The sequence below is a fragment of the Ranitomeya imitator genome, chromosome 5 (genome assembly GCF_032444005.1).
Source record: "Ranitomeya imitator isolate aRanImi1 chromosome 5, aRanImi1.pri, whole genome shotgun sequence".
Lineage (NCBI taxonomy): Eukaryota > Metazoa > Chordata > Amphibia > Anura > Dendrobatidae > Ranitomeya > Ranitomeya imitator.
Genome location: NC_091286.1, coordinates 3845336 through 3861017, shown reverse-complemented (window position 1 = coordinate 3861017; position 15682 = coordinate 3845336). Strand labels below are relative to the sequence as shown.

The 15682-nt window shown below is 57.8% G+C and overlaps 1 protein-coding gene across 2 annotated transcripts in view; it reads right to left on the bottom strand.

Annotated features, from left to right (window-relative positions):
* The window catches only part of CUL9 (cullin 9), a 159412-nt gene extending 145531 nt beyond the window's left edge, over nt 1-13881 (bottom strand). The window contains exons 1-7 of one of the 2 annotated variants that reach the window (XM_069768218.1): nt 13769-13881; nt 10160-10750; nt 9816-9970; nt 7768-8268; nt 6787-6922; nt 1783-1964; nt 788-1148 (exon numbers count right to left, since the gene is read on the bottom strand). In XM_069768218.1, the coding sequence (XP_069624319.1) occupies nt 788-1148; nt 1783-1964; nt 6787-6922; nt 7768-8268; nt 9816-9970; nt 10160-10742 (1918 nt within the window). In that variant the 5' untranslated portion in view covers nt 10743-10750; nt 13769-13881. The remainder of the gene's footprint in view (nt 1-787; nt 1149-1782; nt 1965-6786; nt 6923-7767; nt 8269-9815; nt 9971-10159; nt 10751-13768) is intronic. The other variant, XM_069768217.1, reaches the window with a different exon arrangement.
* Nucleotides 13882-15682: the final 1801 nt, after the last annotated feature.

The following is a 15682-nucleotide window of genomic DNA, read 5'->3' as shown; positions in this document are numbered from 1 at the left end:
GAGACTGAGGGTGTATTGTTCTACGAGACTTTGACGTACAGACTGTTCCTGCATTCTTATAGGTTAAGAACTGTGAGCGTGTTCTTATGCTGATTGGTTGAAGTATAATTTCTATGACTATGAAAAGTGATACACAATAAACGGGGGCCCAGAGATCTGCTCGATCCCCCCAGAGACACATGTCTCCGTCTGGTCATTTTCAGTTGCCGGAAACGCCCTGTAGATTAATTTGGAAATCACTGAGTTAACCGTGAAGGATCACTTTAGATCCTCCCTCAACACAGTCATCGCCATCAGAGAGCGGAGTCAGCAGCCATGTATTATCATAAGAGGGCGGAGTCTGAAGTCATCTCATCATAAGAGGACGGAGTCTGCAGACATCTCATCATCATAAGAGGGCAGAGTCTACTGCCATCCATTATCATAAGAGGGTGGTGTCAGCAGTCATCTCATTATAAGAGGGCGGAGTCAGCAGTCATCATAGGGAGGAGTCAGCAGATGGTCACAGCTCACATTCTCCCCTGCGCTATAACCCCTGTACAGACCACGTCCACGTCACAGAGGACGACTATGAACAAACACCTCATTACTTTTGCTGTATACTCTGCAGAAGACTAGAGTAAGCCGTATACCAGGAGGCCTCAGATCACCCCTCAGGTCGGACGACCCTGCGGAGAGGCGGCCATGTCTTCCTGTGGAGCACCAGGGTAACGTCCTGGGATTAGTGAACCCCACAGTAGTGTAGTTCCTGTGATAAGCGACACTGGCGGAGTGTGGCAGCTCTCACCTTTACAGCGGTCATCTGCAGGCGGGTGGTGGACGCCTTCCTGGGAGAGCAGGCTGCTGAGGAGCTGCAGGTCTGACGGCTCCGCGCTGCACTCGGCCGCCGGCTTCACCTCTTTGTGCAGGTCCTCGTTCTTGGGCTTTTTGGAGAGGAGGCCGCCGGCCTGTGCGGGGTGGACCTGGGCTCCGAGGGGCGACAGCGACCTCGGCTGCTCTGACTGAAGGACATACTTTCCATAGACGTGAGAGCTGTGCAGGTCACTCAGGGTGCTGCCGAAGCAGCGGTCACCCAGGAGGCCGAGGACCTTCTGTGCTACATCCACAGACACAGGTAGAAGCATGAGGGCACGCTCACCCAGACTGCACTGCTGACAACAGAGAACAACAGCTCAGAGATGGAGGCCACTACAGACGCCAATGCCAACCTATCTTCCCTAGCATTACTATACAGAGGAGCTGCGGCACCGTTCCATCTAGCTGGCGCCCGTCCCCCCCCCCCTCCATCTAGCTGGCGCCCGTCCCCCCCCTCCATCTAGCTGGCGCCCGTCCCCCCCCCTCCATCTAGCTGGCACCCGTCCCCCCCCTCCATCTAGCTGGCGCCCATCCCCCCCTCCATCTAGCTGGCACCCATCCCCCCTCCATCTAGCTGGCACCCATCCCCCCAGTGGGCGCCCGTCCCCCCCTCCATCTACCTGGCGCCCGTCCCCCCCCCCCTCCATCTACCTGGCGCCCGTCCCCCCCCCCCCCATCTACCTGGCGCCCGTCCCCCCCCCCTCCATCTACCTGGCGCCCGTCCCCCCCTCCATCTACCTGGCGCCCGTCCCCCCCCCCCCATCTACCTGGCGCCCGTCCCCCCCCCCCTCCATCTACCTGGCGCCCGTCCCCCCCTCCATCTACCTGGCGCCCGTCCCCCCCTCCATCTACCTGGTGCCCGTACCCCCCCCCCTCCATCTACCCAGCGCCCGTCCCCACCTCCATCTAGCTGGCGCCCGTCCTCACCTCGTCCTCCAGGCTCTGCCGTATCACCTCCTGCTGCTCCTGCGGCTCCAGTCTCCAGATGAAGAAGAGGATCTCCCACCACTCGTCCTGCCGCAGGTTCCCCCGCAGATCACAGGCCGCTGCTCCCAGGTACGGCAGGGCATACATCCCACCCGAGGGTTTACCAGAAAGGGCTGGGGCGACTGCGGAGAGAGGGGAAAGTGACCGCTGGGACATCACTGTCCGCTCCCAGCGTCTGCACACATCATGATCACTGTCCGCTCCCAGCGTCTGCACACATCATGATCACTGTCCGCTCCCAGCGTCTGCACACATCATGATCACTGTCCGCTCCCAGCGTCTGCACACATCATGATCACTGTCCGCTCCCAGCGTCTGCACACATCATGATCACTGTCCGCTCCCAGCGTCTGCACACATCATGATCACTGTCCGCTCCAGGCGTCTGAACACATCATGATCACTGTTCGCTGCCGGCGTCTGAACACATCATGATCACTGTCCGCTCCCGGCGTCTGCACACATGATCACTGTCCGCTCCCGGCGTCTGCACACATGATCACTGTCCGCTCCCGGCGTCTGCACACATCATGATCACTGTCCGCTCCAGGCGTCAGCACACATCATGATCACTGTCCGCTCCAGGCGTCTGCACACATCATGATCACTGTCCGCTCCAGGCGTCTGCACACATCATGATCACTGTCCGCTCCCAGCGTCTGCACACATCATGATCACTGTCCGCTCCAGGCGTCTGCACCAGGGTGGATTTGATTTAAATCTAACTGATTTAAATCACGATTTAAATCACGTCAGTAAGGCATGATTTAAATCAGTGATTTAAATCAAAGTTTCTACCTAAACTAGTTCTTGCTACTTTAACATGCAAGTAGATGAAGATTTTTAGAATCACTTTTTATATTACTTTTTTCTCCCCAGTTTAATGGGTTAATCATTCATATTTGGACACCACTGTTCTGTTGTACTTAGGAAGGAGAAAAATAATCCTGACCTTAACAATTTAAATAGATTTATTCAACTGAAACAATAACAACATTACAGCATAAGTTATTTGCTTAAACAAACATCCATGTTTAACTAATTTGGCTAAACAATATATATATATATATATATTATAAGAAACTTAGACTGTCAGCCCAGCCGACACATGAAAAACTTAAATACTACTGTCCCTGCTGTCCTCTGTAGCTCACTTGTCGTCATCTTCATCATCATCTTCTTCTTTGTTCCTATTCATAATCTGGAAAAGAAAAACAAGCTTTCCTGCTTTATTGGGTCCCAACCGATTTCTCAATTTAGAATGAATGAGTCCAAAGGAAGAGAATATTCTTTTAACGCCTGCAGAAGAAGCTACTGCTGTTAAAAGTGAAATCATTACTTGAACAGTCTCTAAATCCAAGCGCTTAAGTGACTTCCACCAGTTTACTGGTGTGACCTTCCTTAAAATATCTTCAGCAAACATATATTTCTTGAATGGTTCCCCCTTAGCTCTGAAGTTTATTATAGTTGGCATTAAAGATGGATGATTGCTGGATACCCATGTCATAGCCAACTCCTCTTCCTCAGCACTTAGGTTTTGACCCTGATATTGGATATTGACAATATTTGACAAAAAATGAGCTGGAGTCAGTGCTTGTCCCATTCGTTTGTTTACTGCTTGTAATTTAATTCTGTCCATGTGTAGTTCTGTTTTTAAGTGTTCACTCAGTTCCTTCCAAATTTCAACAGCATCCGCAATAAAACAGCTATTTTTCTGTATTTTGTTTAAAGCTTGAGAGATGGGTTTCAGGAAGCTCAGTATATGTTCAACATTTCTCTTAAGCCCAATGTTGAGGATTTTGGCCGTGACCGTGCCATCTATTTTATCTCGATATTCTTCACAAAGTGTCATCAGAATAGGCCAGTTTTTGATATACTGCTCAAAACAGTCCACCACAGAGTTCCATCTAACATCTTGTGGGAGCGTGAGCTTGGTTCCACCCATCCTTTTCAGAGCTGCTGCAACAAAATGATTATTACGGAAGTATTTAGCAATTTCAACAACATTAGCCTTTATTTCTGGAACATTTAAGTCTTTGGCTAAGAGGTGCAGCAAATGAGCACTGCAACCATATGTTATTAGCAGCTTTGTATTCCCTCCCTGCTCTTCTAAATCTCTTCTCATCTTGGATACGTTTGCAGCATTGTCAGTGACCAAACTGCGTACTAGACATTTGAATTTTTGTTCACATGTCGTTATAGCTTTTACTGCCACTTCTTGTAAGTATGCTGCTGTGTGTGCATTTCCTGACGTATCAGTTGTTTGTGCAAGGAAGACTTTACCTTCTTCTGTTGTTATACAAGCACATACAATAGGATCATTGTGGACATTACTCCACCCATCAATACTTAGGTTAACAATTTTACCCTCTAGAGCTGTTGCACATTGCTCCATTTCTCTGTCATACACTTGATCCAGCAGTTTCCCTGCAACATCAGCTCTGCTGGGTGGACTGTATCCTGGTCTCAGTGACTGAACCATATTAATGAAATGTGGGTTCTCAGTCAGACGGAAAGAAGAGTTGGTTGCATAAATAAACTGGGCAATTTTTTCATCAATCAACTCTTTTTCTAATCTGCTAGTTCTTATCACAAACCTATCTATGGTGGTTCCAGGAGGTAAAGGTTTTTTCTTCCTTTTGGGTGATGGTGATATGTGGCTGTGGGTGTCTGATGATGATGCTGCTGCTAATGAAGCACTATCCTGGATGGATAACTCTGAAACTGTAGAACAGGATGATGGTGATCTTGGAGGTGGATAGTTTCCAGAATCCATGAATTCCCCTAAACAAAAAAAGTCAATGCTGTTATTTTATTGTTTATACAATTTCTGCTTATTGTACACAACACATCACTGCCCCTGCCCCAAAAGGAATATGTTTTTCTTCATAACTGTACCAAATGACAGTAACATGCAGTAATAATAAGAAATATAATTTTTCTCACACATGACAGTTCAGTCTTTAGAAATAGGATTCAATAAAAATGTTTACCAACCTGAAGATCCTGCCTGTTCAGAAGTGTTTCTTTGGTCATCTTCATCACCGCACTTCTCATGATGTTGCCTCATTCGCGCCACCAGGCCTTGCATCTCTTTGTTGCATCGTTTGCATTTTGCACGCATGCCTGCCTTACCGATAGGCGAAGGAGCTTCATTAAAATATTCCCAAACTGGGTCTCTTTTACGGCCTGCTGCCATTATAAGGAAAGAATGTAATAAACCTCAGATCGTACACACAAACAGATCCAGACTTGTCTGTCTGTGGCTATGCTGCAGTATTGTGCTCAAAGTTTCACTTTCATTTTCTTGTCTGCTTGCCCTTCCTCCTCCTCACACTTAGATTCACTTTCTTCTTGTGTTGTGCAGATCTATTCCACTCCAAACAATCAGAAACATATTGTCTAACTTCTTGGACTTGGCACTGAAGGGGTTGATTCTGTATTCATAGGTTTGTAGAACAATAGAATTAAGGTCTTTTTCTCAACTCTGTTCATGTTGTAACATTTTTGCCGTGAAGAAGAGGCTGGAACCTCTGCGGAGTCAAATTCAGTTTTGAGAACTGCGTAAGTAAAGCGAGTGTCTGTGATAATATAGGAGAGAAACTGCCCACTAATCCTACAGAAACCTCTGGAAGAGCATGGCATTATGAATGTTACACATATACAGCCTTTATACTACTGAGTTAAACAACTCCGCTTTATCTCATGATGGAAGAACGTTTGGATGGTAAAATATTTTCCTCAAAAAGCAGTTTATTGAAAAAAATCTGATTTAAATAAAAAAAATCCGTTTTATTTTTTTTAAAAAAAACATTGATTTTTATCCACCCTGGTCTGCACACATCATGATCACTGTCCGCTCCAGGCGTCTGCACACATCATGATCACTGTCCGCTCCCGGCGTCTGCACACATCATGATCACTGTCCGCTCCCGGCGTCTGCACACATCATGATCACTGTCCGCTCCCGGCGTCTGCACACATCATGATCACTGTCCGCTCCAGGCGTCTGCACACATCATGATCACTGTCCGCTCCCGGCGTCTGCACACATGATCACTGTCCGCTCCAGGCGTCTGCACACATCATGATCACTGTCCGCTCCAGGCGTCTGCACACATGATCACTGTCCGCTCCCGGCGTCTGCACACATCACGATCACTGTCCGCTCCAGGCGTCTGCACACATCATGATCACTGTCCGCTCCCGGCGTCTGCACACATCATGATCACTGTCCGCTCCCGGCGTCTGCACACATCATGATCACTGTCCGCTCCAGGCGTCTGCACACATCATGATCACTGTCCGCTCCCGGCGTCTGCACACATGATCACTGTCCGCTCCCGGCGTCTGCACACATCACGATCACTGTCCGCTCCAGGCATCTGCACACATCATGATCACTGTCCGCTTCCGGCGTCTGAACACATCATGATCACTGTCCGCTCCCGGCGTCTGCACACATCACGATCACTGTCCGCTCCAGGCGTCTGCACACATCATGATCACTGTCCGCTCCCGGCGTCTGCACACATCATGATCACTGTCCGCTTCCGGCGTCTGAACACATCATGATCACTGTCCGCTCCCGGCGTCTGCACACATCACGATCACTGTCCGCTCCAGGCGTCTGCACACATCATGATCACTGTCCCCGGGGGGCTTCTCCGTCAACTTGACCACAAGGTGACTCCATTTACTGTTCAGTCTTCTCTGACAAGTTCTGAAACTTTGTCATAATTCTGATTTACATCCTCGATCACACAGCTGAGGATTTGTTACAATGTACCAGGCAACAGTTCATGGTGTTCAGCTCACAGGTGGGGAAACATTGTAGCAAATCCCAAGTTGTGAGAAGCCTCCGTCACTATGGGCGTCACCCCCCCCCCCCCCTCCCCGTCACCATGGGCAACACCCCATCCCCCCCAGGATGCCGACACGCACCTGGAGGCACCTTTGCGCTGTCTCCAAACAAAGACGCCTTTTCCGGGTTGTTCTCCTCTGGCTGGTCTCCGCAGCTGATGATCTCCACCATGTGCCAGTGCACCCAGTAAGTTCTTCCTGTTGACCTCCACAGAACCTGCAGGGGGCGACTCAGATAACTACACTCCTCTTCCGCCGCACCCCCCCTCCTCCTCACCACCCCTCCTTTTCCTCCTCACCACCCCTCCTCCTCCTCCTCCTCCTCCTCACCACCCCTCCTCCTCCTCCTCCTCACCACCCCTCCTCCTCCTCACCACCCCTCCTCCTCCTCCTCCTCACCACCCCTCCTCCTCCTCCTCCTCACCACCCCTCCTCCTCCTCCTCACCACCCCTCCTCCTCACCACCACCCCTCCTCCTCCTCACCACCACCCCTCCTCACCACCACCCCCCCTCACCACCCCTCCTCACTCCTCACCACCCCTCCTCACTCCTCACCACCACCCCTCCTCCTCCTCACCACTCCTCCTCCTCCCCACCACCCCTCCTCCTCCCCACCACCCCTCCTCACCACCCCTCCTCCTCCTCACCACCCCTCCTCCTCACCTCACCACCCCTCCTCCTCACCTCACCACCCCTCCTCCTCCTCCTCACCACCCCTCCTCCTCCTCCTCCTCCTCACCACCCCTCCTCCTCCTCCTCCTCACCACCCCTCCTCCCTCCTCCTCACCCCTCCTCCTCACCACCCCTCCTCCCTCCTCACCACCCCTCCTCCTCCTCCTCCCTCCTCCTCACCACCCCTCCTCCTCCTCCTCCCTCCTCCTCACCACCCCTCCTCCTCCCTCCTCCTCACCACTCCTCCTCCTCACCTCTCCTCCCCCCTCCTCTACAATTCTGTCCGGAGTGAAGTAAATGGAGCGCTGTCCAAGCAGTGCGGGCACGCAGCCATCTGTCGGGGGCACCGCTCTGGTCCTCCCGTCCACGTGTGATCCTGCAGCACTCACCTGAACCGGAGGCATCCCACTGTTACTGAGGCGGAACACCCCCTCGTCTCCGGCACTGATCTCGTCATAGTCATCCAGCATTCGGACCACCATTCCCGGCTTCAGGGCCTCCTGGATATAGTCTACATAGGCGTTTCGTGAGTTGAAGTCGGACGGAGTCATGAACTCCTTACAAGGCTTCTTTGCAGATGTGGCGTACACAGGAGGAGGCAGAGCCACCTGCAGAGCGGAGCAGGACGACGCCAGAGGCTGGAAGATGGAGCGAAACACCCGAGGCTGCTCCAAGTCGTGGCCCATCAGGGTCCCGTGAGGACGTTCACTGACCCAGCCCATGACCCGCACCAGCTCGCAGATCAGGCTGCCCATCGCCATGCAGAAGTCAAACTGGCGCTGGAGGTGGTCCGTCTCCTCACGGTCCGGCCGGTCACTGCTCAACTGGTCCAACAAAGATGTCACACACAGGTAACGTTTCACCAATGAGAAGAGCTGCTTCCCCGGGATCTGCCGAAATAAGACCAACCAATCACAGAACCATAACACCCCAGAACATCCAAGGGTCCACATTGGAACCCCAACTGCTACACCAACCAATCCCCTCTCAGACGCCGCACCAAAAAGCCTCTGATCGTGGAGGACGGGGAGAAAACACATCAGTCTTCACCCCCAGCAAGATCTACAGCCTCCTCTCCCTGCAGCACACCAGCAGCCTCCCTTCCTCCACCCTCTGGATGACACCAGCAGCCTCCCTTCCTCTCCCCTCTGGAGGACACCAGCAGCCTCCCTCCTCTCCCTGCAGCACACCAGCAGCCTCCCCTCCTCCACCCTCTGGAGGACACCAGCAGCCTCCCCTCCTCCACCCTCTGGAGGACACCAGCAGCCTCCCCTCCTCCACCCTCTGGAGGACACCAGCAGCCTCCCCTCCTCCACCCTCTGGAGGACACCAGCAGCCTCCCCTCCTCCACCCTCTGGAGGACACCAGCAGCCTCCCCTCCTCCACCCTCTGGAGGACACCAGCAGCCTCCCCTCCTCCACCCTCTGGAGGACACCAGCAGCCTCCCCTCCTCCACCCTCTGGAGGACACCAGCAGCCTCCCTTCCTCTCCCCTCTGGAGGACACCAGCAGCCTCCCATCCTCTCCCCTCCGGAGGACACCTGCAGCCTCCTCTCCCTGCAGCACACCAGCAGCCTCCCCTCCTCCACCCTCTGGAGGACACCAGCAGCCTCCCTTCCTCTCCCCTCTGGAGGATACCAGCAGCCTCCCCTCCTCCACCCTCTGGAGGACACCAGCAGCCTCCCCTCCTCCACCCTCTGGAGGACACCAGCAGCCTCCCCTCCTCCACCCTCTGGAGGACACCAGCAGCCTCCCATCCTCTCCCCTCTGGAGGACACCACCAGCCTCCCTTCCTCTCCCCTCTGGAGGACACCAGCAGCCTCCCTTCCTCTCCCCTCTGGAGGACACCAGCAGCCTCCCTTCCTCACCCCTCTGGAGGACACCAGCAGCCTCCCTTCCTCTCCCCTCTGGAGGACACCAGCAGCCTCCCTTCCTCTCCGCTCTGGAGGACACCAGCAGACTCCCATCCTCTCCCCTCTGGAGGACACCAGCAGCCTCCCTTCCTCTCCGCTCTGGAGGACACCAGCAGCCTCCCTTCCTCTCCCCTCTGGAGGACACCAGCAGCCTCCCTTCCTCTCCCCTCTGGAGGACACCAGCAGCCTCCCTTCCTCTCCGCTCTGGAGGACACCAGCAGACTCCCATCCTCTCCCCTCTGGAGGACACCAGCAGCCTCCCTTCCTCTCCCCTCTGGAGGACACCAGCAGCCTCCCATCCTCTCCCCTCTGCAGGACACCAGCAGCCTCCCTTCCTCTCCCCTCTGGATGTGAAGATACAGGTCGGAGTCGGATGGGACAGATCGGCTCTCTAGGCGCGGTGTTTCTTCGAGGACCTGTTGTGGGGTCAGGACTACTGGGGGCAAGGAGGTTCTTTATGATGGGCGTCAGGTGGGATAATCGCGCCCCATCATCTCCGTCTTCCCGTGTGACGCCTACACTCACCTGAGGGAGGTGGATGCCATCAAAGGAGATGCAATGTTCCTCCGAGCTGGTGGTCTCCGCGAAGAGCTGCAGCAGTGTGAAGCGAGACTCGAAATCCATGTGTTGCTCGATGCCGTCCTGCTGACTGAGGGACAACAAGACGTGGGCGCGACTTCCTGCAAAACACACAGAAGCAGCCGTCATGGCGGGCGCCGCCCGGAACCACAGGGCACAGTGCCGGAGCAATGCCCTGAGTCGCCAGATCTGTCTACGTGGCTCTATGGCTGCACGACGGCTCACACAGGGTGGTGGCCCGGCTCAGACCATCTACCTGTCGTTCACCCATGGTGGTAGTCTGGCCTCACCTGCATCGTGTGACGCCAGTGCGCGCAACATCTTGCCGGCATTCTTGCGGATCTGCTTCTCCGGGTTGCACAGCATTTTCATCAGCAGGTCCAGCGCTCCCGTCTCCTTGAAGACCCCGGCCAGCGAGCCGATGCTGGCGTAAGCGCTCAGCACGTGGATGGTGTTGAGGATGGAGGAGTCGGGACCACAGCTGTGCGACATCTGACGGGCGGCTCTCTGCACCAGCATCCGAACGTCTTCTGACATTTCCTGCAGGGCGCCCTCGTCTGGTGCCCCGGTGCTCTTCTCCTCCGGCACTCCGGGCCCCTCCAGCTTCCGTTTCCTCAGCAGGGTTGGGCAGTTGCTGTACACTTCCTCGGCGGACATCCACATGAGGATGTTGGAGGACTTGTTCTCCGCTTGTGAGGTGGCTCCACTGCTGCCGGACCCCAACTCCTCCGTGCTGTGCACCGCCCATCGGATCAGATATTCCACATGACCGTCTACGCTCCACCGCTGCCGCAACAGCTCCTCCGGCTGCGCCTGAAGCTTCGGGGCCAACTGGACCAGGAGATTGCCGTTCCTCCGCTCCCCCACCAACATGGCCGACACTACACACAGCGGAAAGGAGCAAGATCAAACTTGGGCAATGTCCCATCACTCATCCTACTACCTGCCCTCAGACAAGTGGCCTCCCCAGCACCCCCCTAACATAACCTGCCCCGACACGCCGCCTCCCCCACATAACCTGCCCCGACACGCCACCTCCCCCGCATAACCTGCCCCGACACGCCGCCTCCCCCGCATAACCTGCCCCGACACGCCGCCTCCCCCACATAACCTGCCCCGACACGCCGCCTTCCCCGACACGCTGCCTCCCCGACACGCCGCCTCCCCCGCATAACCTGCCCCGACACGCCGCCTCCCCCGCATAACCTGCCCCGACACGCCGCCTCCCCCGACACGCCGCCTCCCCCGCATAACCTGCCCCGACACGCCGCCTCCCCCGCATAACCTGCCCCGACACGCCGCCTCCCCGACATAACCTGCCCCGACACGCCGCCTCCCCCGCATAACCTGCCCCGACACGCCGCCTCCCCCGCATAACCTGCCCCGACACGCCGCCTCCCCCGCATAACCTGCCCCGACACGCCGCCTCCCCGCATAACCTGCCCCGACACGCCGCCTCCCCCGCATAACCTGCCCCGACACGCCGCCTCCCCCGCATAACCTGCCCCGACACGCCGCCTCCCCCGCATAACCTGCCCCGACACGCCGCCTCCCCCGACACGCCGCCTCCCCCGCATAACCTGCCCCGACACGCCGCCTCCCCCGCATAACCTGCCCCGACACGCCGCCTCCCCCGACACGCCGCCTCCCCCGCATAACCTGCCCCAACACGCCGCCTCCCCCGGATAACCTGCCCCGACACGCCGCCTCCCCCGCATAACCTGCCCCGACACGCCGCCTCCCCCGCATAACCTGCCCCGACACGCCGCCTCCCCCGCATAACCTGCCCCGACACGCCGCCTCCCCCGCATAACCTGCCCCGACACGCCGCCTCCCCCGCATAACCTGCCCCGACACGCCGCCTCCCCCGCATAACCTGCCCCGACACGCCGCCTCCCCCGCATAACCTGCCCCGACACGCCGCCTCCCCCGCATAACCTGCCCCGACACGCCGCCTCCCCCGCATAACCTGCCCCGACACGCCGCCTCCCCCGCATAACCTGCCCCGACACGCCGCCTCCCCCGCATAACCTGCCCCGACACGCCGCCTCCCCAGCATAACCTGCCCCGACACGCCGCCTCCCCCGCATAACCTGCCCCGACACGCCGCCTCCCCCGCATAACCTGCCCCGACACGCCGCCTCCCCCGCATAACCTGCCCCGACACGCCGCCTCCCCCGCATAACCTGCCCCGACACGCCGCCTCCCCCGCATAACCTGCCCCGACACGCCGCCTCCCCCGCATAACCTGCCCCGACACGCCGCCTCCCCCGCATAACCTGCCCCGACACGCCGCCTCCCCCGCATAACCTGCCCCGACACGCCGCCTCCCCCGGATAACCTGCCCCGACACGCCGCCTCCCCCGCATAACCTGCCCCGACACGCCGCCTCCCCCGCATAACCTGCCCCGACACGCCGCCTCCCCCGCATAACCTGCCCCGACACGCCGCCTCCCCCGCATAACCTGCCCCGACACGCCGCCTCCCCCGCATAACCTGCCCCGACACGCCGCCTCCCCCGCATAACCTGCCCCGACACGCCGCCTCCCCCGCATAACCTGCCCCGACACGCCGCCTCCCCCGCATAACCTGCCCCGACACGCCGCCTCCCCCGCATAACCTGCCCCGACACGCCGCCTCCCCCGACACGCCGCCTCCCCCGCATAACCTCCCCCGACACGCCGCCTCCCCCGCATAACCTGCCCCGACACGCCGCCTCCCCCGCATAACCTGCCCCGACACGCCGCCTCCCCCGCATAACCTGCCCCGACACGCCGCCTCCCCCGCATAACCTGCCCCGACACGCCGCCTCCCCCGCATAACCTGCCCCGACACGCCGCCTCCCCCGCATAACCTGCCCCGACACGCCGCCTCCCCCGCATAACCTGCCCCGACACGCCGCCTCCCCCGACACGCCGCCTCCCCCGCATAACCTGCCCCGACACGCCGCCTCCCCCGCATAACCTGCCCCGACACGCCGCCTCCCCCGCATAACCTGCCCCGACACGCCGCCTCCCCCGCATAACCTGCCCCGACACGCCGCCTCCCCCGCATAACCTGCCCCGACACGCCGCCTCCCCCGCATAACCTGCCCCGACACGCCGCCTCCCCCGCATAACCTGCCCCGACACGCCGCCTCCCCCGCATAACCTGCCCCGACACGCCGCCTCCCCCGCATAACCTGCCCCGACACGCCGCCTCCCCCGCATAACCTGCCCCGACACGCCGCCTCCCCCGACACGCCGCCTCCCCCGCATAACCTCCCCCGACACGCCGCCTCCCCCGCATAACCTGCCCCGACACGCCGCCTCCCCCGCATAACCTGCCCCGACACGCCGCCTCCCCCGCATAACCTGCCCCGACACGCCGCCTCCCCCGCATAACCTGCCCCGACACGCCGCCTCCCCCGCATAACCTGCCCCGACACGCCGCCTCCCCCGCATAACCTGCCCCGACACGCCGCCTCCCCCGCATAACCTGCCCCGACACGCCGCCTCCCCCGACACGCCGCCTCCCCCGCATAACCTGCCCCGACACGCCGCCTCCCCCGCATAACCTGCCCCGACACGCCGCCTCCCCCGCATAACCTGCCCCGACACGCCGCCTCCCCCGCATAACCTGCCCCGACACGCCGCCTCCCCCGCATAACCTGCCCCGACACGCCGCCTCCCCCGCATAACCTGCCCCGACACGCCGCCTCCCCCGCATAACCTGCCCCGTCCCTAATCCCCGGTCTCCTTTCCTTCTGCCTCATCCCCTCACCGTCTTCCCTATCCCCCTTCCTCCTTGCCCTCTCTACCCCGTCTCCCCCATCCCCCTGCTCTCTACCCCGTCTCCCCCATCTCCCCCATCCCCCTGCTCTTTACCCCGTCTCCCCCATCCACCCCTTCCCCCCTCACCCCTCTCTGCCCCTCTCACTGTGCCCGATCTCCTCTTCTCCCTATCGATTCTTCTCCCGGTGTCCGGTTTATCTCCGGCAATGAACTTCCGGGTCAGTCGGGTCACGTGACTATAAGCCACGCCCAGCAGAGATCATACATTGATTGGAAGAACAAGGCATTGTGGGCAGTCCAGTAGAATGATAGCGCATGCGCCACATGCACGCGCGGCATTCGCGTCCGCACGGCCGCGCGCACCTGGCGCATGCGCAGTAGCTGCGCGCCGCCCGAGGCTGCACGGCCGCGCGCGCTGTCATTCTACGGGACTGCCCAAAATGCCTTGTCTCCCAGGAAACACGCCCCGCCCCCTTCTCCCGCCTTCTCGTTTATGCCAAGACAGCGGACACTGATACCGGTATTAACCCTTTAGGGGGTGAGAGGTTGCGGGGGGCTCAGAGAGGGGGGAGAGGGCGCGGGGGGGTGAGCACGGATAGATAAGGGGGTCTCTTATGGCGGGGGCCTGTGTATGGATGGATAGGGGGTCCCTTATGGCGGGGATCGGATCACTGAGCGCAGCGGATCATTGAGCACACTGGATCACTGAGCGCAGCAGATCACTAAATGCAGCGGATCACTGAGCGCACTGGATCACTGAGCGCACTGGACCACTGAGCGCACTGGATCACTGAGCACACTGGATCACTAAGTGCACTGGATCACTGAGCGCACTGGATCACTGAGTGCAGCTGATCACTGAGCGCACTGGATCACTGAGCGCACTGGATCACTGAGTGCAGCCGATCACTGAGCACAGCGGATCACTGAGAGCATTGGATCACTGAGTGCACTGGATCACTGAGCGCACTGGATCACTGAGTGCAGCCAATCACTGAGCGCACTGCATCACTGAGCGCACCGGATCACTGAGCACACTGGATCACTGAGCGCACTGGACCACCGAGCGCCCTGGATCACTGAGCACACTGGATCACTGAATGCAGCGGATCACTGAGAGCATCGGATCACTGAGCGCACTGGATCACTGAGCGCACTGGATCACTGAGTGCAGCCAATCACTGAGAGCATCGGATCACTGAGCGCACTGCATCACTGAGCGCACTGGACCACTGAGCGCACTGCATCACTGAGCGCACCGGATCACTGAGCACCTGCGGATTTACCTGCGTGATCAGAACGGCGCGTCGAAGACGCTATTATTCCTGATCGTTGCGAACGTGGCCAATATGGTTATATTTTCTTTGTTTTCTTACAGGAGATGAGGGCTTCGGTGGAATTAGGTGTTAGGCGAGTAATACTGTGTTTAGTCTGATTTCTAATAAAGGACTTTATTCTGTCTGTGTCTTTATTTACCATATAACTATAGGATTAGTAATGGAGAGGTGTCTTATAGACGCTTCTCCATTACTAACCAGTGGGCTTGATGTCACCTGACAATACAGAGGTGACATCAACCCCACAAATACGAACCCCACGTGCCACCGCTACAGGGCAACTGAGAAGAGTCGGGCCAAGCGCCAGAATTGGGGCATCTAATAGATGTGCCTTTTCTGGGTAGCTGAGGGCTGCTATTTGTAGGCTGGAGGGGGTCAATATCCATGGCCCCTTACCAGCCTGAGAATACCAGCCCCCAGCTGTCTGCTTTAGCGATCATGGTTGTCAAAAAAGGGGGTGACTCCTCTATTCTTGATAACCAGCCATGATAGCCCTGAGGGTTGCTGCCCCAGTTTTGCCTGGTTGGTTATCAAAGATACAGGGGAACCCATGGCATTTTTTAACATTTATTTATAGTGCAGGAGCCGGCTGATGAATACTGTTAGGAGCGGCAGCAGGTATAGGCTGATGGGAGTTGTAGTCCCATCAGCCCACGCCTGTAACCAGAGGTAACATTTCAACTTCGAACAGGGGAGGGATATT